Source organism: Zymoseptoria tritici, chromosome 3, assembly GCF_000219625.1.
Source record: "Zymoseptoria tritici IPO323 chromosome 3, whole genome shotgun sequence".
Lineage (NCBI taxonomy): Eukaryota > Fungi > Ascomycota > Dothideomycetes > Mycosphaerellales > Mycosphaerellaceae > Zymoseptoria > Zymoseptoria tritici.
The window spans coordinates 1,095,119-1,117,247 of record NC_018216.1 but is presented as its reverse complement, the minus strand read 5'-3'; the positions used below and the strand labels follow the sequence as shown (position 1 = coordinate 1,117,247).

The 22,129-nt window shown below is 53.5% G+C and overlaps 6 protein-coding genes across 6 annotated transcripts; 3 read left to right on the top strand and 3 right to left on the bottom strand.

The window, feature by feature from the left end:
• Positions 1–655: 655 nt before the first annotated feature.
• On the top strand, positions 656–4,291 carry CPC2402 (structural maintenance of chromosome protein 3; the record flags this gene model as incomplete). Its single annotated transcript, XM_003854480.1, has 1 exon — positions 656–4,291. The coding sequence occupies one exon, from the start codon at positions 656–658 to the stop codon at positions 4,289–4,291; it is 3,636 nt and encodes a 1,211-aa protein (XP_003854528.1).
• An 812-nt stretch (positions 4,292–5,103) lies between these two features.
• MYCGRDRAFT_38315 (uncharacterized protein) lies at positions 5,104–7,140 on the top strand (the record flags this gene model as incomplete). The annotated part of the gene is made up of 1 exon (XM_003854481.1): positions 5,104–7,140. One exon carries the CDS (start codon positions 5,104–5,106, stop codon positions 7,138–7,140), a length of 2,037 nt encoding a protein of 678 aa, XP_003854529.1.
• A 194-nt stretch (positions 7,141–7,334) lies between these two features.
• MYCGRDRAFT_39133 (uncharacterized protein) lies at positions 7,335–8,338 on the bottom strand (the record flags this gene model as incomplete). The annotated part of the gene is made up of 2 exons (XM_003853689.1): positions 7,335–8,161; positions 8,218–8,338. 2 exons carry the CDS (start codon positions 8,336–8,338, stop codon positions 7,335–7,337), a joined length of 948 nt encoding a protein of 315 aa, XP_003853737.1.
• Positions 8,339–8,876: 538 nt separating this feature from the next.
• On the bottom strand, positions 8,877–10,473 carry MYCGRDRAFT_108517 (uncharacterized protein; the record flags this gene model as incomplete). The annotated part of the gene is made up of 2 exons (XM_003853688.1): positions 8,877–9,574; positions 9,630–10,473. The coding sequence occupies 2 exons, from the start codon at positions 10,200–10,202 to the stop codon at positions 9,071–9,073; spliced, it is 1,077 nt and encodes a 358-aa protein (XP_003853736.1).
• A 628-nt stretch (positions 10,474–11,101) lies between these two features.
• Positions 11,102–20,791, top strand: MYCGRDRAFT_108516 (uncharacterized protein; the record flags this gene model as incomplete). The annotated part of the gene is made up of 1 exon (XM_003854482.1): positions 11,102–20,791. One exon carries the CDS (start codon positions 11,102–11,104, stop codon positions 20,789–20,791), a length of 9,690 nt encoding a protein of 3,229 aa, XP_003854530.1.
• Positions 20,792–21,099: 308 nt separating this feature from the next.
• MYCGRDRAFT_37858 (uncharacterized protein) lies at positions 21,100–21,867 on the bottom strand (the record flags this gene model as incomplete). Its single annotated transcript, XM_003853687.1, has 1 exon — positions 21,100–21,867. The coding sequence occupies one exon, from the start codon at positions 21,865–21,867 to the stop codon at positions 21,100–21,102; it is 768 nt and encodes a 255-aa protein (XP_003853735.1).
• Positions 21,868–22,129: the final 262 nt, after the last annotated feature.

Below are 22,129 nucleotides of genomic sequence, written 5' to 3'. Positions count from 1 at the left end.
TGATGTCCAGCGGCGCAATCCGAGTGAGTGTCTTCCGGGTGACCGCCTGCACGGGACGAACAGCGACGGCAGAGGATTTGCTGGTATGGAGGTGTTGTAAGAGACGATCGGCGCCAATGAGAGTGGGACAGAGGTTTGGACAGTGCTATTTTTGAATGGAAGAGAAACAAGCACCTACCAGGACTCGCTTCGCTGCCATCGAGGACGAATCAATTCTGCAAGGACGCATCTCACATCTGCAGCCAAGCAGTCTGAAGAGGAAAGGTGGAATCCGTGGAGGGAGCGGAGGTGCCAGAGGTCGGCGCTTAAATAAACCTTATACCTGGCGTGATGGTGGCTTGCTGACTGTGATCTAGCACGTGACGGGATCCATTGTCAGAAAACGAGATGGAAGATGCCCAGTCGCCTCAGGCAGGAACGACCCCGCGATTTTCCAAAGCACGGGTGCCATCTCAAGAGACGCGACCAGCAGTCGACGCGTAGCACTTCAGCAAGTCGACAAACACAATTCGACATCCAACTGACTTTTTCTCCCGTCCGTCGCCAACACCCCACAGCGCCGTCCATCAGTCCTCACAACTGTCTGAAGACTTCCTGAGCACTTGCGCCGGAGAGCGCCATCATCAGACCATCCGGACGCGTCAACACCAATACGATGTACATCAAACAGATCATCATCCAGGGCTTCAAGTCCTACAAGGACCAGACGGTCATTGAGCCATTCTCACCCAAACACAATGTCATCGTCGGCCGCAATGGATCCGGCAAAAGCAATTTCTTCGCAGCGATTCGCTTCGTCCTCAGCGACAAATACACACAGCTCGGCCGGGAGGACCGACAAGGCCTCCTGCACGAGGGTGCTGGGTCCGCCGTGATGAGCGCCTACGTCGAACTCATCTTCGACAACACCGACGAGCGCTTCCCCACGAACACCCCCGAGGTGATTCTTCGCCGCACGATTGGCCAAAAGAAGGACGAATACAGCTTGAACCGCAAAAATACCACCAAGCAGGAGGTCCTCAACATCTTGGAGAGTGCCGGGTTCAGCAGGAGCAATCCGTACTACATCGTGCCGCAGGGCAGAGTGACAGCCATTACCAACATGAAGGACAACGAGCGTTTGAACATGCTCAAGACGGTCGCGGGTACGGAGGTGTACGAGAGCAGGAGATCAGAATCGCGCAAGATCATGGATGAAACTCACCACAAACGCGAGAAGATTGACGATCTGCTTGAGCACATTCGTGGGCGACTCAACGAGCTCGAGGAGGAAAAGGAGGAGCTTCGTGAGTACCAGGATAAAGATCGTGAGCGAAAGTGTCTCGAGTACACTATTCACCACCATGATCAGGAAATGCTCCAAGATCACCTTGACCGAATCGACGGGGATCGCGAGGAGGGCGCTGAGCAGAATGACGAGCATCGCGAGGCTCTCGAAGCTGGCGAGAAGCAGCTGGAGAAGATCGATGTGCAGATCGCTGGATTGCAGCAGCAGATCAAGCTCTTAACAGAGGAGAAGGCACAATATAAAGAGGATCGCACAGAGACTGCGAGGGCCAAAGCAAAGGCAGAGTCGGACGTCCTCGGGATGCAAGAAAATCAGAATGCGGCCCAGCAAGCTCAAAGCGACCGCGCAAACCAGCTCCGCGACGTTCAAGCGCTGATCAAACAACACGAAACAACCTTGGCCCAACTTCTACCCGAGTTCAACGCAAAGCGTGCGGAGGCAAAAGATCTCAAGGAGCAGGTTCAGGAAGCCGAGTCCACCAGACAGCGACTCTACTCCAAGCAAGGTCGTCAGAACCAGTTCAAGACAAAGAAAGAACGCGATGAGTGGCTTCGAAAGGAGGTCTCGGAAATTCACAACATTCTTGCGACCCGCAAGGCCAACAGCATGCAGATTACCGAAGACATCGCGGAGCTGGAGTCGCAGATTGGGCAGCTCGAGGAAGATATTGCCGAGTTGCGAAATCGGATTGAGAACAGAGGCGATGAGCAACATAACGTTTCCGCTGAGATTCAACAGGCTGCAGAGGAGAAAGCTCGTCTGCAGGACCAGCGCAAGGAACTGTGGCGAGAGGAGGCCAAGCTTGACTCCGTCATAGCTAATGCGAGATTGGAGCTGGAGAAGGCGGAAAGGTTTCTTGGCCAGATGATGGACGCAAGCACAGCCCGCGGTCTGGCTTCCGTGCGGAGAATCGTCGAGCAAGATGGCATCGAGGGGGTGTATGGCCCGTTGGGTGAGCTGTTCGATTGCAGAGACTCGTACAAGACCGCTGCAGAAGTCACCGCTGGAGCATCCCTCTTTCACTACGTCGTCGAGGACGACGAGGTTGCGGAGACGCTGATCAAGCGACTGCAAGCCGAGAAGGGCGGACGTGTCACCTTTACGCCTCTCAACCGGGTCAAGGTCCGGCCGGTGGAGATGCCCAAAGCGAGTGATGCCGTTGCTCTGCTAAGCAAGCTCAGATATGATGCGAAGTACGAGAAGGCGATGCAGCAGGTGTTTGGAAAGACCATCGTTTGCCCGAACTTGCAAGTCGCCGCGCAGTACGCTCGCAGCCACGCCGTCAGTGCCATCACTCCTGAAGGCGATCGATCTGACAAGAAGGGTGCTCTGACTGGTGGCTTTCATGATGCCCGCAACTCGCGTATCGATGGCCTGAGACGCATGAAGGCTGCTCGGCTGGAATACGACGGCACCAGATCTCGTAAAGACGAAATAGGCAACGAACTCAAGCAGATCGACCAAAAAGTTAGCAAAGCGATGAGTTCACTCGAGAAGGTGCAGCAGAAGCGCGATCAGATGGATGGTGGATATGGCCCGATGCGAGAGGAGCTCCGACGGAAAGAGCTTGACCTGCGCAATCGACGTGAAGAGGTCAGCGGCAAGCAGAACCAGCACGATGGCATCTCAAGTCTGCTCAGCGACCTAGGCAATCAGCTGAGCGGTTTCGAGGCCGAACTTGCATCAGAGTTTAAGAAATCGCTGAGCAACCAGGAGGAACGCCAGCTGGAACAGCTGAATAGCCAGCTGCCGGATTTGAAAAAGCAGTATACAACACTGTACAACGAGCTTGCGGACCTCGAGGGAACGAAGAGGAATACCGAGGACACCCTCAGCGTGAACCTGCGGCCACGACGTGACGAGCTTCTCGCAGCAGACCTGGACAACGATGCCACTAGAAGCGGCGCCGGAGACTCGACGAAGCTCAAGGAGCGCAAGTCCGAAGTAAAGCGTGCCACGAAGCGTCTCGACGGCATCGACGCCAAGTTGAAAGAGATTGATGATGCCATCGACGAAGCGCAGAATCAGCTGGGCGCCTCTGAGGCAAGCCGTGCCACGAAGCGCGGTGAAGTCGACAGAATCGAGAAAGCCATGCAGAACCACCAGAAGAACGTCGAGCGGGGCGCGCAGCGGCGGGCAGGACACGCAGCCCGTCTCGCGGAAGTGCAGAATCAAATTCGGAACTTGGGCATAGTCCCCGATGCGGCCTACAAACCGCAGTACAAGAATATGACGGTCAATACCGCAACACAAAAGCTGCACAAAGTGCAAGAGTCTCTCAAGAAGTACGGCCACGTCAACAAGAAGGCTTTCGAGCAATATCAGCAGTTCGAAAAACAGCGCGCCGATCTCGAAGAGCGCCGAAAGGGGCTCGATAGTAGTGACAGCAGTATTCGGGAACTGATCGACGTGCTTGACATGCGGAAAGACGAGGCCATTGAGCGTACGTTCAAGCAAGTCAGCAAAGCTTTCGCCGAAATCTTCGTCAAACTTGTGCCCGCTGGCAAAGGTCGTCTGATCATCCAACGCCGAAGCGATAAGAACGCAAATGGAGGAGCAGCTCCAGACGACAGTGACGAGGACGAAGACGAGGAGACTGTGCGCGCACGCACCGGCGTGGAGAACTACATTGGGGTCGGCATCTCCGTGTCGTTCAACAGCAAGCACGATGAGCAGCAGCGGATTCAGCAGCTCAGCGGAGGACAAAAGTCGCTCTGTGCGTTGGCGTTGGTGTTCGCCATTCAACGCTCGGACCCCGCTCCTTTCTACCTCTTCGATGAGATCGACGCCAATCTGGATGCTCAGTATCGTACGGCGGTGGCGCAGCTGTTGGAGGAGAGCGCAGAGACGGGCCAGTTCATCTGCACGACCTTCAGGCCGGAAATGTTGCTGGTCGCGGAGAAGTGCTATGGTGTGAGCTACCTGAACAAGGCGAGTAGCATTGATGTCGTTAGCACGGAGCAAGCGCTCGACTTTGTGGAGGGTCAGATCAGTGGAAAGTAATGGGTGGACATGGGCAGGACAGTCGTGAATCAGAAAAGGAGGATACCCATTCCTGCTTTCTGCGGCGCAAAAGGCGAAGGGAGAGCTTCATCAGTAGCTGATGCACTATACCACCCAATGGCAATTCGAGGTTATGGTAGCTCTTTGATTTATGTTTCCCATGGATGTTGTCGTTGTTGTACGGTGACGTAACTACGGAGGTTCAAATAGCCCACCCCGCCAAATTCCTGGATTTTTAGAAACGGCAGCGAGACTAACGTTTACAACACGTAGAATAGAGCCTCGTATGTTTCTTCTGCCTATAATATATAACACAAAGCTATTTACATACATCGCATCTTCAAAAACTAAGATAAAAGTTGCTTCTTTATAGTACTATCCTCGTTGTTGCGATCCTTATAACCTCGTTTAGAATTTAAAGTTCGAAGTTTAAGTTTCTAACTTTTACGATAGAGGAACGTAAGCTACAACAACTTTACGAGGTAATTAATGTATTTCTATTATAATTATAACTAAGTTTAGAAGGTAGGCCAAACTGTGTAAAAGCTCGCGGCGACCTAGGGAGCCTGCGACCGGCAGTCGGGCGCCGCGCTATACGAAAAGGCGACAGTCTACAGAGTGTTTGATTCTGCGAATTCGCAAAACTAGGAATTTGGCGGGGTGGGCCATTTGAAGCTCCGTCCTAACCAATATTTGCACTTTAACTTCCAGGATGTCGACGCGCTTTGACACGTGAAGAGCAGCCACCATCGAACATCGCATAGTGGTATCAGCACACTCCCCATACATGCTATTGAGCATGTCATAAATCCATGTCCTCCTCTCAGGCCTTCCACTCCTCGCCACTCCTCGCCGCCACCCGCCGCAGCAAGTTCACACATAAACATCTCTCGACTCTCGCCCACTATGCTCCCGCCTGTCCCCTGCGAGTTATCGCCCACGTCGATCTCGATGCCTTCTACGCTCAATGTGAGATGGTCCGATTGGACGTCGACCGCGACACACCGCTGGCCGTGCAACAATGGCAGGGCCTAATCGCCATTAACTATCCTGCCCGCGCTTACGGTCTGAACCGCCACGTCACGATCACGGAAGCAAAAGAGAAGTGCCCCGAGATCATCTGCCAGCATGTAGCGACTTGGAAAGAGGGAGATGCAAAGTGGAGCTACAGTGAGGATGCGTGGAAAGAGATCGCGACGAGGAAGGTCAGCTTGGATCCATATCGAATAGAGAGTAGGAAGATTCTGGCGATCATCAAGGAGTTCCTCCCGGCGGACAAGCAGCGAGTAGAGAAGGCAAGCATCGATGAAGTCTTTCTGGACCTATCGGCGCATGTACATTTTATCCTACTGGAACGCTATCCTGAGCTAAGAGGTCCACCACCTTACGATGATCCAACGGAGCCGTTACCGCGACCTCCTACGACGGCATTGGACTGGAAGGCGGACGCTTTGGTCGATCTGGACACCTCGCAATCGGAAGAGGATGATCCTGATTGGGACGATATAGTCATGCTGATTGCAAGTGAGATTGTGCGAGATGTGCGGAAGGCAATCTGGGAGCAATTGAAATACACATGCTCGGCGGGCCTGAGCAGGAACAAGATGCTGGCAAAGCTTGGATCTGGTCACAAGAAGCCCAACTCGCAGACTATCATTCGAAATAGAGCTGTGCAGCACTTTTTGTCTGGTTTCAAATTCACAAAGATTCGGAATCTGGGCGGGAAGCTTGGAGATGAAGTCGTTGCAGCCTTCAATACGGACACCGTGTCCGAGCTTCTGCCAGTGCCGGTCGAACAGATGAAGAAGCAGCTGGGAGATGACACGGGTATGTGGTTACACTCGATCATCCGCGGCGAGGACAACAGCGAGGTGAATCCAAGAACGCAAATAAAATCCATGCTATCTGCCAAATCTTTCCGACCATCGATCAACAGCTTCGAGGTCGCGTGTCGATGGTTGAGAATCTTCGTAGCGGACATCTTTGGTCGGCTGGTAGAAGAAGGTGTCCTTGACAACAAGCGTCGACCCAAAACGTTGACGATTCACCACCGACAAGGAGCGCAGACAAGGAGTAAGCAAGCGCCGATACCAATGGGACGAGCAATTACCGAGGACGGGCTATATGAGGCGGCGAAAAACTTATTGGCTGGTGTTGTTGTCGATGGTCGAGCATGGCCGTGCGCGAATCTCAGTTTGGCGGTCGGGGGGTTCGAGGAAGGTGTTCAGGGCAATCTGGGTATCGGCAACTTCCTGGTGAGAGGTGCGCAGGCCAAAGCTGTGAACGCCGCTGCTAGCAAGACGAGGAACGAGTACGGACCTGCCACGAAGAAGAGGAGGATCAAAGTTGGCGGCATTCCAACATTCTTCGGTTCACGGCAACGACGTCATGAGGACAGTGAGCCGGAAAATGACGAAGGCCAAATGGGCTCTATGAGCAGAGAAGAGACTCAAGAGGATGATCTCGAGCATGCGGACGACATGCCACAATCCGCGCAGCAGTACAGCTCTTATTCGCCCACAGAGAGAACAAGCTCGCTCTCGCGCATTTCCGGCGGGCCATCTGACAACGCGCTCGATGACACAGACGACAACACCTTCATCTGTCCACGCTGCAGACAAGCCATGCCTCAGGCCGAAAGACCGGAGCACGATGACTTTCATTTCGCCCAAGACCTCCAGAACCAAGAATCAACCTCAGCTCAACCACCCCAACCGAAACCACAGTCTGAACTCGCATCAGCCTCCGCTCCTGCTTCCGGCAAATTGAAAGCGAAAGGCAGAGGGAGGCCAGCTGGAGCGACTATTGGGGGCCCAGAAAAGGGACAGCGGAAGCTCGCATTCGGGTGAAGATGCAAAAACGTGTTCACGATGGTCTACGGATCCGCGGATGTGGCGTCTACAACTTGTTCGCCTGCTCCCTCTCCTTTGACAGGCGCGTGGAAAGGCTCCGACTGTTGTCTGCAATGGTCCATATGCTGAATCCGGTGGCGATCAGATTGTTCTGTCGACATAGTCAGCAATCGCTTCGCATCCGGGACCTGTTATGTGGATTCCAGCAGAGACAGTACCTTCACGTCCCAAACTTCAATGTCGACATCAAATCGTCCATGCAAACATTCCTTCGTGTGCCACCTCAGACTCAACCACTTCTCGCCCTCCTCCGGCAACTGGCGTTTGATCTGCACACTCATGTTCACGGTCGGATACATCCTCGGAACCAGCCACGGAGGGTGGTCGTAGAGACTCCTGTTCTCGGCTTCGAATTGCATTGCTCGCTTCGCGCCGTTGAAGTAATTATGCGGAGCGTCGTCGTAGAAATTCTCCATTGGTGGAACGCTGCTGTCGACCAAGATCCCAAGCGAAGCGTTCGTCCATTTTTCGGAGCTGCGACGGGGTGTTATCCATTGATGGACAATGTTCCGATTAGGAGGCGGATGTCTTTGGACGGCATAGATGAGTCTTCGGAGGGTGGCATTGGGGAGCGCTAGATCTTGGGGGTGGTCGTATCGAATCCAGCTGGGGTCAGAGCCGGTCAGCACGTTGTCGAAGTTGATGGGCGGCGGCAGAGGTTGCGGACGATGATCCATTGGCATCGAGATGGTGTTTCTCGTCGCTGCTGGGCCGGAGTTGGTGGAGTACACGACGCAGCGCTCCTTGCCTGCTTGTGAGAGACTGGCGTGGACTGTTGACGAGGTCTTGCCTAGCCGGACATCTTTGATTGACATCATGACTGGGCCGACAGATACGGGTCGTAGGAACTCGATATGGAAGGCATTGATGTCGGGCTGTGCGATGCTGGCGTGGGTGGTCTTGAAGTGGAGTTCAATGGCCAGCCACATCAAAGATATGAGATAGCCACCATGAGCCACTGGATATATCGTGTTAGAAGAGATCATCGTTCGGAGGATGCTTGAACGAACGTACCAGCCCCATACGAATACTCCGCGTGAATATCTCCTGTGTATTCATGACTGCCGATCCGCTTGACGTTTGCCGCCTCGTGGAACGGTATGAGCTCCGAATCGGGAACCTTAGGAGACGACATTAGCTATAGGCTCGCATTGCCTTGCAGACTGGTTCGGCATTATACCTACTCGTATGCACAGTCAGCTCCCGCCACTTCTCGCTCTGTCTGCATCGACGTCCATTTCCCATGGAAACATGACTTTATCGACTCGTACCTCGTACTGCCTCGGCCTCGGCATCTTTTCTGGCGTTCCAGTTCCACCGCATACAGCCCGGATAAGTGCAATGCAAAAGCGCCACCTCGACGCCGCACTCGACACGATGTTCGAGGAGTAATACGAGCCACAATGGAAAGTCGAGTGTGCAAGCAAGGATGATGGAAACAATGCCGGACGACTCGGCAGATGTGAAGATGTCTTGGCGAAAGACTTGGTTTTGCCATGTGAAACTCGGCTCATTGCAGTTCCGAGAAGACAAATGCACTATTCAAAGGCACATCGGACAGTACATATATTGCCTGTCGCTGGCAACAAGGCGCGTTTGGTATACGAGCATAGAGCCGTGCTGGTCAATTGCCTTGAACACGGCCGATTTGGCTGTACGGCTATCTGGTTGTACTGGGCCACCATGATGCTTTCCAATTTTGACAATGTACAGTGACGATCACACTTCTACAATACAAGAGGTGGCCGCTTTGGAGGGCCATGGATGCCGAATGCTAGGTGTGAGCATCGCCTCAGCCAGATTACGTCCCGACTGATCCTCTTTGACGACATGCCCCGACTCAGGTTCTCTCTCTACAATCACGACCTCACTCCTTGTCCTCCTTCTCATCACCTCCTTCCTCGTCGTCACCACCCTCTTCCTCTTCTTCCTCTTCCTCCTCCTCGTCGTCATCCTTCTCGGCCAAATACTTTCGGCGGGCAGTCTCCTCCTCCGCGAGCTGCTCGGCCGAGTGTGCCCTCAAATCACGCACGCGCTGAGCAGGTCCAGAAGGACGGCTGATCTCCTCGGTAATCTGACCGCGAGCAACGAGAGATAGGACGATGGCGCCGCCGACAATGAATGTCAGGATGAAGCGGTAGACTCCGTACCAGTGCGGCGCCCAGCCGAGCCTGGCCGCGCGCGAGTCTCGGTAGTAAGAGAAGGTGAAGATGAGGAATTGCGAGATGAGCGCGTACTCGACAGGCATGAGGATCGTAGGCCAGACGAGAGCGGTGTTGACCACTCCGATCATGTAGCGAGGGTAGCCGTGCTCGCCGCCGTACTTGGCGAATTCGAGACCCCAATGGATGGCGCCCAGGAAAGAAATGATCTGGATTTGGTTAGCGATTGATGGCACTCGTATATGTGAAAGAGTCGCGACTTACGGCAGCGCCATAGCCAACCTGCAATGGCTCGAGAACGTGCAGCAGGAGCTCGGCCGTCTTGCCCTCCATGAGAAACCCGGAGCCAGCAGCTGCTGCGTGGTTGATCTCCCACGAGCAGTAGATCGTGCTGAGCGATGTACCAACGTAGGGCAGGACACCGGCCAGACCAATGTAGTATGCCTGACGAGGGACCTCTTCCAAGCTGAAAGTGTCCTTGATTGTTTTGAGGTCATTCTTCACACCCGCCATCATATCCGTATCGTCCTCGCGCTCCGCCGCACCGCCGACTTCACCAAAGACTGGGTGAGCGCTCGAGTCGGTGCTAACACCCGAGTCCACCGGAAGTCTCTCCTTCCCAATCGCAGCCTCGGCCTTGGTATCAATCTTGTTCACCGTCGCGTATTGCGCGCGTGCAAGCTGCATAGCCAATGGTCTGGCCATGGCCAGCACCTGCGGACGGCGAGCGATCGTGCATAGCTGCGAGGTCAATTGGCGCTGCACAGGTCGGAGGGCGGGTTGTTGCGAGGCATTGAGCGAGCGGAGCAGAGACCGCGAAGCACCGGAGCGAAACATGGCGACGTGCACAATCCTGGTCAGGACTCAGCGCCGATGTGGGGTGAAGGAGGAATTGGTGAGTCGCTGGTCTATTCGACCGAGAGGATGCGATGCGTGAGCGTTGAGGGTGGAGTGGAGAGTGGTGTGGTGGTGGATTGTTGTTTCCTCTCGGCTTCTGCTCACAAGAGATTGGGGGAGCGCTCTCGGGACAAGCTTTTTCAAAGGTGGAAGCTCCCCTTGGAGGCAGCTGGCACGACAAGCAACCACAGCTTGCACAGCCAGACTGTGAATGAACCACTGGAGAACGAAACATTCACTTCGTTTCGTACCTTGCTATTGAAATATCACATGCTTAGTCCCTACATAGCCATAACCTCGACTCTGTCCCAAGACCGATCGTTTCCAGTCGAAGCTCTAGGGAATCTTGTATTGCTCTTTCATATGACGTAAATTCGTTCAAGCCACGAAGCATGGATGCGTCCTTGGTCTTGATCTTGTACTTTTGGTGGGGTCGATCCTCGCGCGTGTAAGGTAACATCAACATCAACCACCTCCTCCTTCCTGTTTTGGGGTGTCGTGTTCGATCGACTCACTGGTTGGCAGCAGCTCTCCATCTCCCCGGCAGTCACGTTCATACTTCTCTCGCCTGCTCTATATCGCCGTCATCACCCACCGCCAACCTCTCGAACATTCCTCTCCAACCATATCCACGACTGTCTACCTTACCTAGACGAACATCACACTCGACAGCTTCTTTGACGTCCAGCACCACGACCGAGACGAGAAGACGCTAAGATTCACCCGATCCTACCATGACTTGACGACATAAAACGACCATTTGCGAATACTCTCTGATCAACCACGGAACGCTTTCCACCTAATCTTCCCGGTCCGGGTCACGACCACGATCCGCGAGGATGGTGTTGGAAAGTCTGGTGGCGAACCTGTTGAACCGGTTTCTGGGCATGTATGTTCGGAACTTCGACCCCAAACAGCTGAATGTCGGAATCTGGTCTGGCGATGTTACACTACGCAACCTCGAGCTCAGACGCGAGGCGCTGGATCAATTCCATCTACCTTTGAACGTTGTCGAGGGTCACATCAGTTCTCTTGTGCTCAAGATACCTTGGTCGAATCTACGAGGCCAGCCGGTGCGAATCAATATTGAAGATGTCTTCCTACTGGCGGCACCCAAGGAGGACCAAGAGTACAATGCAGAGGATGAAGAGAAGCGGGCACACGCAGTCAAGATGGAGAAACTGGACAGTGCCGAACTGTTGAAAGAGAGGAACACAGAGGGCATGTCACAAGAAGAGCAGCAGAAGCAACAAACATTCACAGCGGCTTTGACCACGACTATCATCGACAACGTTCAGATCCAGGTGAAGAATGTTCACATTCGCTACGAAGATGCCATCTCCGACCCGGGACACCCATTCGCCGCTGGTCTCACTTTACAAGAGCTCAGTGCCGTCTCGACAGATGAGAACTGGAAGCCGACCTGGATTCAGGGCTCCAGCACTACCACTCACAAGCTCGCGACATTAGGTTCGTTGGCTGTATACTGGGACACGGATACAGAACTGCTTGGAACTGGCACAGGGCAGCAAGATGCAAAGGAGCAAGGCATCGATCATGACCAGATCATGAACAAGCTGCGTGAGCTGATTGTCAAGAGCGACAGTCCTGCTCTAAAAGAACATCAATTCATCCTCAAGCCTGTGTCTGGACGAGCAGGTCTCGAAATGGACAAGACTGGAAAGTATGATAAACCGAAGATGAAGGCTCGCTTGTTATTCAACGAGCTCGGATTCGTCCTGGACGACCATCAGTACCGTGATGCTTTGATGCTTGTCGACCTGTTTCATTACTTCATTCGCCATCAGGAATACAAAAAGCTGCAGCCGAAGAAGTCTCCCAAAGAAGACCCTCGCGCTTGGCTGCTCTTCGCTGGAAAAGCTGTTGTGGACCGGATACACGACAAGAACAAGCGCTGGTCGTGGGCCTTTTTCGCCGAGAGGCGAGATGACAGGAAGAGATATATTGAGCTCTTCAAGAAGAAGAAGCGGGAGGAAGTCATGTCAGCCGACGATAACAAGGATCTCGACAAGCTTGAACACAAGCTGACGTACGAAGACCTTCGTTTCTGGCGGTCTCTTGCGAGGAATGAGCTGCGCAAAGAGGGTGCCGTGAAGAAACCCGAGCAACCAAAGGGCTGGTTGTCATACGTGTGGGGAGGGTCCAAGCAGCAACATGATTCTTCGGATGACAGCCAAATGTCAGAGCAGCAGCGCAAAGAGTTGTACCAAGCAATCGATTTCGATGAAAAGAAGAACATTGCAGAGGCAGTCGATGCGCCACGAGAAGCGATCAAAATGCAGGTCGACATGAGCCTCAAAACTGGTAGCTTCACGCTGAAGCGCGATCCTCACGGCAAGCAACAGGAAATGTTGCGACTGCTTTTCGACGACTTCAGCACGGAATTTGTGCAGCGAACAGACTCGACAGTCGTTGACCTCAGCCTTGGTGGGATGCGTCTTTACGATGGCTCGACTGAGGGCAATCTGTTCGAGCAGATGCTGACTGTCAAGGACGCCCCACCGGTCCCAGACAAGGAGCGAATAGAGGAATTGGGCGAAGACGGCAAGCCGAAAGAGAAGCATGATGGCGACGATGATGAGGACGATGAGCCAGATCCATTCTTTGCACTCACATTCGAGAACAATCCACTGGACAATCGCGCAGACACAGCCCTGACTGTCAAGTTGAAGGCGATGGAGATCGTCTACAACCCAAACTTCGTTGTGCAGGTGTCTAAATTCTTCAAACCGCCCGAGAAGCATATGGAATCTATCGGTGCGCTCATGGAGACTGCTGGCTCCACTGTTGAAGGCATTCGCCAGCAGACTCGGGCTGGCCTGGAATTTGCTCTGCAGGAACACAAAAGCATCGACGTTCAGCTCGACTTGCAGGCTCCTCTCATCATTGTGCCCGATACCGTCACAAAGACAAGCACAATCTGTCTCATCCTCGATGCTGGTCACATCAGTGTGCGAAGCGATCTGATCGACAAGAAAACCTTGGCCGATATCCAAAGCAAGCAGAAGCAACAATACACAGACAAGGATTTCAAGCAGCTAGAGTCGCTGATGTACGACAAGTTCCAACTGAAGCTCGAAGCGACACAATTGCTCATCGGCAGCACGGTCGATGAAACGAGAAAGCAGCTCAGTGCGGAAGCCGTATCCAGGCACTATCATCTTGTCGACCGAATAAACATGGACTTTCAACTGCAGACATGCATTGTTCCCAAGGCGACAGATCTGACGAAGTTCAAGGTTCTTGGGCATCTTCCGGTCCTGCATGCGAAGTTCTCTGATCAGAAGTACAAATCGCTGATGAAACTGCTCGACTTCGCCATACCCAAATTTGATGAAGCTGAGCCTGGCAAAGTGACGCAGCCAGGGCTGAAGCCGACGGCAGATGAGAAGGCGAAGGCGCGCCGGAAGAGTCAGTCTAGACCTCGCGGCAAATCATTCCAGCTGAGCCCAAATGCGCTGGCGAACGAGATGGAGAAGGGCGTTGAAGAGAAGAGTCAAGATGAGCACCGTGGTGGCGAGACCAAGAAGAAGCAAGACGTCAACCCTGCTCAGCGGAACTTCGAGTTCAAGTTTACGGTTGACAAGCTGCAAGGCTCGCTGTACAAATCGGATCCGGATAACAAACGTGAGGATCAACTTCTCGTTGATCTCATCGCGGAGAACTTCTTCTTGGAGTTCTACCAGCGTCCCTTCGACATGGTCGCCGATGTCAGCCTTCGTGCTTTGACGGTGGAAGACCATGTCGAGGAAAGCCCCGCGCCAGAGTTCAGAAATCTTATTTCAAGCGAGGATCTCGTCGACAAGAAGCAGAAGGATCTCCTGACAGTCCATTTCCAGATGGTCAACAAAGATCATCCCGAATTTCACTCCAAGTTTGAGGGAGTCAAGACCAATCTGGATGTCGCCGTCTCCACGATCAATGTTCTAGTCACGCGCAAGACGCTGCTGACGCTCCTCGATTTTGCTATGTTAACATTCGTGCCCGCCAACAACAACGCAGAGCAGGATGCGAAAGCGAAGCAACTCGAGGACGCTGAACATGACGCAGAAGAGGAGGAGAAGAAGCCCGACAATGACAAGATCCGCATAAAAGCCGAGCTGAGTCGCATTGCGGTCATTCTCAATAATGATGGCATCCGACTAGCCACGCTCAGTCTGACGTCTGCCGAAGTCAGCGTCTTTCTCAACGGCCCTACGATGCGCGTTGGAGCCAGACTTGGCGCACTTGACCTCGTGGACGACATTAACATGGGCGTCTCTGAAGAGTCCTCGCTGCGCAAGCTTGTCTCGATTCAAGGTGACGAATTGGCTGACTTCCGCTACGAGACATTCGATGCAGAGTCCAAGGACTATCCCGGACACGACAACTCTATCTACCTGCGGTCTGGTTCAATCAAGATCAACTTCGTCACAGAGCCATTCCGCAAGATCATGGAGTTTGGTGTGAAGTTTGGCAAGATGCAAGCTATTTTCAACGCTGCAAGACAAGCTGCAGCAAACCAAGCGAGCAAGGTTCAAGAATCAGCGGGCAAGATGCATTTCGACATTCTAATCAAGACTCCTATCGTGGCATTCCCGCGCATGGTCATTACTGATAACCCTGAGCGAGATACCGTGACAGCGTACCTGGGTGAGATTTATGCAAACAACAAATTTGTTGCGCTCGAAGCTGAAGACGGAGGCGACACTGCGAACAAGCTGTCCGCGGGCATACACAACATCCGCCTTACTAGCACTCTGCACTATAAGGACAACAAGAGCGAGGAGCTAGAAATGATCGACAAGGTCAATCTCGACTTCAACATCACTCAAACAGAACACCAAGTGGGAAGGGCTCGACCGGACACGGAGATTGAGGGCTCCATGTCCAACATCAACTTGCGGTTGACCGAGGCACAGATGAAATTTGTCATGGAGCTCTCGAGAAACATCCCTCAGGCCTTCGCCTTGGAGGACTCCGAAGAGCTAGAGGAGGAAGTCGAAAAGGAGATTCCAGATCACATCGTCGAACCTGCCAATACCGTGAAGCCTTCGGCAGATGAAAAGAGGGCCACCTCTCCGACGAAACCTTCACACCAGGGCCCAGAGCTCGGAACAGATACTCAAGCATGGACGAAGCTCGACCTCATTTTCAAGGTCGGCGCCATTGGTCTGGAGCTCGTGCAAGGTCAGCTTGATGAACCGATTGGAGACCTGGAGGCTGCCAGCCTGTCCAAATTCTCCTTGAACGAGACGAGCGTCAAGCTTCGCATGATCAGCGACGGTGCTATGGAGAGCGAGCTTTTGGTCCAATCATTCACTATCACAGACACGCGCACGCGAGACAAGAACAAGTTCCGGAAGATCATGAGCTTGATCAACTCGGACGTCAAGCAGCAATTCATGGCCAGCGTGTCAATCTCAGGCGGCGAAGAGAAGAACATGATTGCTTTGCTTACGATCGACAGCCCGCGAATCATCCTCGCCCTTGACTACATCTTTGATATCCTCAAATTTGTTCAGAATGGGCTGAAGCAGGACGAGCCGCTGGTGGTAGAAGCGGAAATCAGTGATGATGGCATGGAAGATGATGCTGTTAGTGCCAGCACGCAAGAGGTTGTTGAGCGAAAGAATGCGCAGCAACAGAAGGGTTCAGAGGAGCCCGCGACCAACGCTGGTGCGATGAGCATCTCTTACCGCGTGAGCGTCGTGGACGCCCAGGTCGTGCTGATTGCCAATCCGGCCATCAACAACTCAGAGGCCATCGTTCTCGGAATGAAACAGGCCCTCGTATCGCAACAGCATGCGATGACAGTGCAAGTCGAGAAAATTGGCATGTTTCTGTGCCGAATGGACCAGTTCGAGACGACCAGACTCCGGATCCTGGACGACTTCAGCGTCCAGACCTCTCTGGACATGAAATCGCAAGCGAAGGACTCGTCGATGACGAGTATCACAGTGGATATCGAGCCGTTGGTGCTACGTCTGAGTCTCCGGGACATCATGCTTGCGATGCAGATCGCCAACCGAGCAACGGCGATGAGTGCATCGCAGTCCGATAAGGAGATTGAAGGCCAGGAGCCCAAAAAGTTAGCGCAGATAAAGGCATCTCAGGACGCCAAAAGCCACAAGAAGACGCTTGGTGCAAGTACTACGCATCGCGGCCAAGCTCAGACTATTGCCACGACTCGCACCGGAGCCAAGCCGGTCGATGGAAAGTCTCGCGCGGACGCGCCATCCGCCGTGCTGACGCGCGAAGAGATGAAGGTCTCGATGGAAGGCATCCGAGTGGTGCTCATCGGCGATTTGCACGAACTGCCGATGCTCGACTGGAGCGTCAAGGCGTTCGAAGTCGATGTGCGAGACTGGACTGGCAATTTGACAGCAGACACAAGCATTGACACCTTTTTCAACGTTTATAACTTCTCACAGTCGGCCTGGGAGCCGCTGATCGAGCCATGGCAATTGGGTTTCCACATGGCCAGGGAGACTTCGCCGGACAAGCTTGCCTTGGAGCTCTACTCGCGAAAGAACCTTGAGCTGACCATCACGAGTGCCACCATCGCCATGGCCTCCAAGTCGGCAGAGTTCTTCTCTAGCGAGGAAGACGTCCTCAGCAAGCCGAGAGGCAACGATTCGCCATATCGCATCCGGAACTGGACTGGTTTCGAAATGGACGTGTGGGCCAGCACCGACAACGATGGCGAAGGTCAGGCTGCGAAGCTCGAAGACGGCGAGGAGCAGCCTTGGCGATTCGAGGACCCGAGCACCACGAGAGAAACGCTCAGTCCGGAAGCTCAGACTGGTGTCATTGGAGTGCGACTTCAAGGTAGTGGTTTTGACTCTATTGATCGCATCCAGGTCAATCGCGAAGGGGAGACGATGTACAACCTCAAGCCGCGGAAGGATAAGGTCCAGCACCGTATGCTTGTGGATGTCACTCTTGGCACCGACAACGTCAAGTACATCACATTGAGGTCGCCGCTTCTGGTCGAGAACCACACCCAGATTCCCATCGAGCTGGGAGTCTACAGTCCAGATGATGGGCATCTCCTGAAGATTGAGAAAATTGCACCCGGCGAGTCGAAGCCGAGCCCCATCGGAGCCGCTTACATGCACTCTCTGGTTGTTCGGCCAGACCAAGGCTTCGGCTACACTTGGTCAAATGAGCGACTCTTCTGGAAAGACCTCCTGAAGCGTCCTGTCAGAACCATGACGTGCAAGGGAGAGTCTGAAGAAAGCACTCCACCGTTCTACTTCCAGATGCAAGCGGTCTACGACAAGAACAACCCGTTGACATCTGTCTACCCGTACATGCGTCTGCGCCTTTCTGCGCCGATTGAAGTACAGAACTTGTTGCCATTCGACTTCAAGTACCGCATCTACGACAAGAACACTAAGAAAGACTGGACCAACTTCCTTCGCAAAGGTGGCGTCAGCCCGGTGCATGTGGTAGAGCTGTCACACTTGTTGTTGATGAGCATCGACATGCAAGACACGCCATTCAAAGCGTCTGAATTCGCTATCATCAACGCTAACAACGACAATGACTTCAAGCGTGAGCGTACATTGACCGTCAAGGATAGCAATAATCTGGAGCTGAGGTTGAAGATCCACTACTTCAACGTTCCCGACAGTGGTGGCGCCTTCAAGATCACGCTGTATGCTCCATACATCGTCCTCAATCGCACTGGACTAGAGTTGGATATTCGCAGCAAGGCATACTTTGGCAGCACCAAGAGTGCCGCCGGACAAGGCACTTTCGCCGACACCGAGGAAGACGCGCGCAAGGCGACACCCTTCATGTTCTCTTTTCCGACTGACGATCGCAAGAATCGTGCTCTGCTGAAGGTGGGAAGTAGCTCGTGGTCTCAACCTGTGAGCTTCGACGCCATCGGAGCGAACGTCGATGTCAAGCTTCCTGCAGAGAGTGGACGATCCGAGATGCACTGCGGATTGACCGTCACTGAAGGAGAGGGCAAGTACAAACTCACCAAAGTTGTCAGCATCACGCCACGCTTCATCGTCAAGAACAAGCTATCGGAGGAGATCCAGATCCGCGAGCCTGGTTCGAGCGACGCTACGACTCTCAAGCCCGGCGAGCTGCACCCACTGAGGTTCCTGAAGCAAGCTACCGGGCAGCAGTTGAGCTTGTGCTTTCCAGGAGTCAACAACTCGTGGAGCAGTCCTTTCGACATTGCCAACGTGGGCAGCGTGCACATCAAGCTGGCCAAGGCTGGTGAGAGACAGAAGCTGATCAGAGTCGAGATCCTGATGGAACACGCTATGCTGTACTTGCATCTCAGTCTGGAGACCAAGCACTGGCCTTTCTCGATGCGTAACGAAAGTGACCAAGAGTTCTTGTTCTGGCAGGCGAACCCAAATATTGACGAGGACGAAGAAGATAAGACTTCTGGTTGGAAGCCAATACGATACCGTCTGCCGCCACGCAGCATCATGCCGTATGCCTGGGATTATCCTGCGACCAAGAACAAGAATTTGATCCTCAGTGCTAACGGCAAGGAGAGACACGTGAAGCTCGCGGAGATCGGCAACCTGATTCCTATGCGTGTGCCTGGCCAACCAGGACAGCGTGGCAAAGAGGGACAGAAAATCATCGACCTCAACGTCATTGCCGATGGCCCGACTCAGACGCTGGTCATCAGCAACTACAGGCCCAAGAAGAGTCTCTACAAGCAAAAGTCGGCAACATCAAGCCAGAGTACAAATGCCGGCTTCGAGGTCAAAGAGCAAGATGACAACGTCACGCTGCGCGCCACGATTCGCTTCGCGGGCATCGGTCTCAGCTTGGTCAATTCTCAGATGCGCGAACTGGTGTACGCAACTTGGAGGGATATTGAGCTGAAGTACACCGACTCCCCTCTATACCAGACGGTAGCTTTGACCATCAAGTGGATCCAGATCGACAACCAGTTGTATGGAGGCATCTTCCCCCTCATCTTCTATCCGAGTGTCGTTCCAAAGACTGGAAAAGAGATGGAAGCACACCCGATCTTCAGGACCACCGTCACGCGAGTCAAGGACGACAGCTACGGTGTGCTGTACATTAAATATGCCACATTCCTGATGCAGCAGATGACGATTGAGATCGATGAGGACTTCATTTTCGCGGTGCTCGACTTCACCAAGGTCAAAGGCGCAAGCTGGACCGAGCAGAAAGAAGGTCAGCTCGCCCCCGCGAGTCTGGATGTTCCCGAGCCGGAGCAAGGTGATGGTGGACAGGACATCTACTTCGAGCTCCTTCACTTGCAACCGATGCAGTTCGATTTGAGCTTTGTTCGCACCGAGCGGATCAACGCAGAGGACACTGGCAGCTCAAGCGGTAACCCATTCATGTTCGCGGTCAATGTGCTGACCATGAGTATTGGAAACGTCAACGATGCTCCAATCAGATACAATGCGCTCATGCTTGAGAACGCAAGACTGAGTATGGGCGCATTGATGAGCAGTATCCAGAGCCATTATGTACAGGAAAGCTTACGACAAGTGCACATTGTCATCGGTTCAGCAGACTTCTTGGGCAATCCTGTCGGTCTGTTCAACAACATCTCTTCGGGCGTGGCAGACATTTTCTACGAGCCATACCAAGGACTTGTCACCGATCGTCCTCAGGATCTCGGCGTTGGGATTGCCAAGGGAGCTGGCAGCTTCGTCAAGAAGAGCGTCTTTGGTCTGTCTGACAGTGTGAGCAAGTTCACCGGCAGTATCTCCAAAGGTCTTGCGGCAGCCAGCATGGACAAGGAGTTCCAAGATGCTCGACGTATGTCACGCAGCAGGAACCGACCGAAGCATGCTCTGTACGGTATTACATCTGGTGGTAACGCTTTCGCCACCAGTCTGGCAAGTGGTATCGGTGGTCTGGCAAGGCAGCCATTGCAAGGTGCCGAGCGAGAAGGTGCGGCTGGCTTTATGAAAGGCGTCGGAAAAGGTCTGCTCGGTCTCGCCACAAAGCCCGCCATCGGCGCTTTCGACCTTGCCAGCAGCATGGCCGAGGGTGTCCGCAACACCACAACTGTGTTCGACCAAGAAGGCCTCGACCGTGTCCGTCTCACCCGCTTCATTGGCACCGATGGCATTGTCCGACCTTACTCCCAACGCGAAGCTCTCGGACAGTTCTGGCTCAAGACGCTCGACAACGGCAAATACTTCAACGAGAACTACATTGCACACTTGGAGCTCAACTCCGGCTCGCAGGGCAACATGTCTTCGCCCATCTCCCCGACGTCTCCCAACTCGCGCCAGAGCAGCGAGGCTACGATGCTGGTCATCATCACGTACAATTCCATCATGCTGGTTCGAGCTAAGAAGCTGACGAGCGAATGGGAGGTTCTGTTGAAGGACATCCAGACGATCTCGAAGGAGAGGACGGGAATGAGTATTGTGCTGAAGGGCGGTACGAATGGACCATTCATCCCGATTGCGGATGAGGGAAGCCGGAATTGGTTGTATCGCCAGGTTGCTATCGCGGTCAATGCGTACAACGACCGGTGGAATGCGAAGGGTTGATGAGGGACGTGGGAGCTTGTTTAGTACTTGGTGGTTTGATTGAGGACATGAGCTGGGTTCATAGCGATATCAGCAGCATTGTGAGGAGGCGTACCTAGTGACAACAGCATGCATACCTCCTAAGCAAACCTGGAATTGGAAGAATTCTTTTGGAGCATTCTCAGCATCTCCAGCTTTCACGACACAACTATCTCAACCAGGTGAAGCTCGTTGAGTCATTCCGACAGCACGTCGTCCACAATTCGCGCAGATGCACTAATATTCAAGTTGAAGAGCAGCTTGCAAAATCTCCATCAACCATACCTCTGTCACCGAGCCTCCTCTCTCTTCCACGCCCACATACAAAACTCATACGGCGCCGGCTCAGCCTCTCCCCAATCATCATCACTACTCTCCTGCGCCTCCTCCACACACAACAACCCCGCCGCTTCGAATCGCTCCCATAAGTCTCTAATATGATCGATATATGCAATTCTCACAGGATAGCAAATCACAACCCTCGCATCCGGCCCAGGCGCCAACCACGCCAGAATTGTCTTCAACAACAACTCGGGATGGTCCTCGCTGTACACGACATCAGCAGCGAGGATAATGTGCGCTTTACGCGAAGATTGCACGATCTGTGGCTCCGATGCAGCAAGAACAGGATTGGAAAGGAGTAGTTCCTCCGGCTGCGTCCAGTCTAAGCAACCGCACGCCGCGGTAGTTCCTTTCTCCGCCAATAACGCTCGATTCGAGTTGATATTCTGTGCCAACCCAGGGACGATCGGGGCCAGATCTGTGAGGATCACAGGGAGTTGCCATATGGCTGCGGCGGAGAGACCGACGAGTCCTGTTCCCGCGCCGAGTTCAAGTACAGCGATGGAGTTGGATGTGTTCTCCCGAGCGGTGTGGATGGGCTGGGTATCTTTCCATCGATGGAGGTGGTTGGCCAAGACGTAGGAACTACCCCATGTAGCCAGGGAGAGGTTTTCGGCTTTCACGCCTTCCTTTTCGGAGATGTGAATGAGGAGTTTGGAGTTGGTTGTGGCATCGTTGGTGATGTTGAAGGGACTCTTGAGGGAGCGGAATTTCATGCTGGAAATATTAATGTTGGAGAATGTGCAATGGTAGGAAGCCCGGATTTGGAGTACATGATTCTTTTGAGGAGGAGGGTGGGTCTGGTTCGGCCCGATGATCCGACGGCTCGAGTGTATTCACTTACCATGGTAGGCGAAATTGTGAGGCAAGGTGTTACCAGGTACAGAGCTTGAAGAGAGTATCACCCTGTACAAGACTGCTTCGAACTCGGTACGATTGCGGGATTCGTGTATGCTATACGACCAGACTACTGATCGA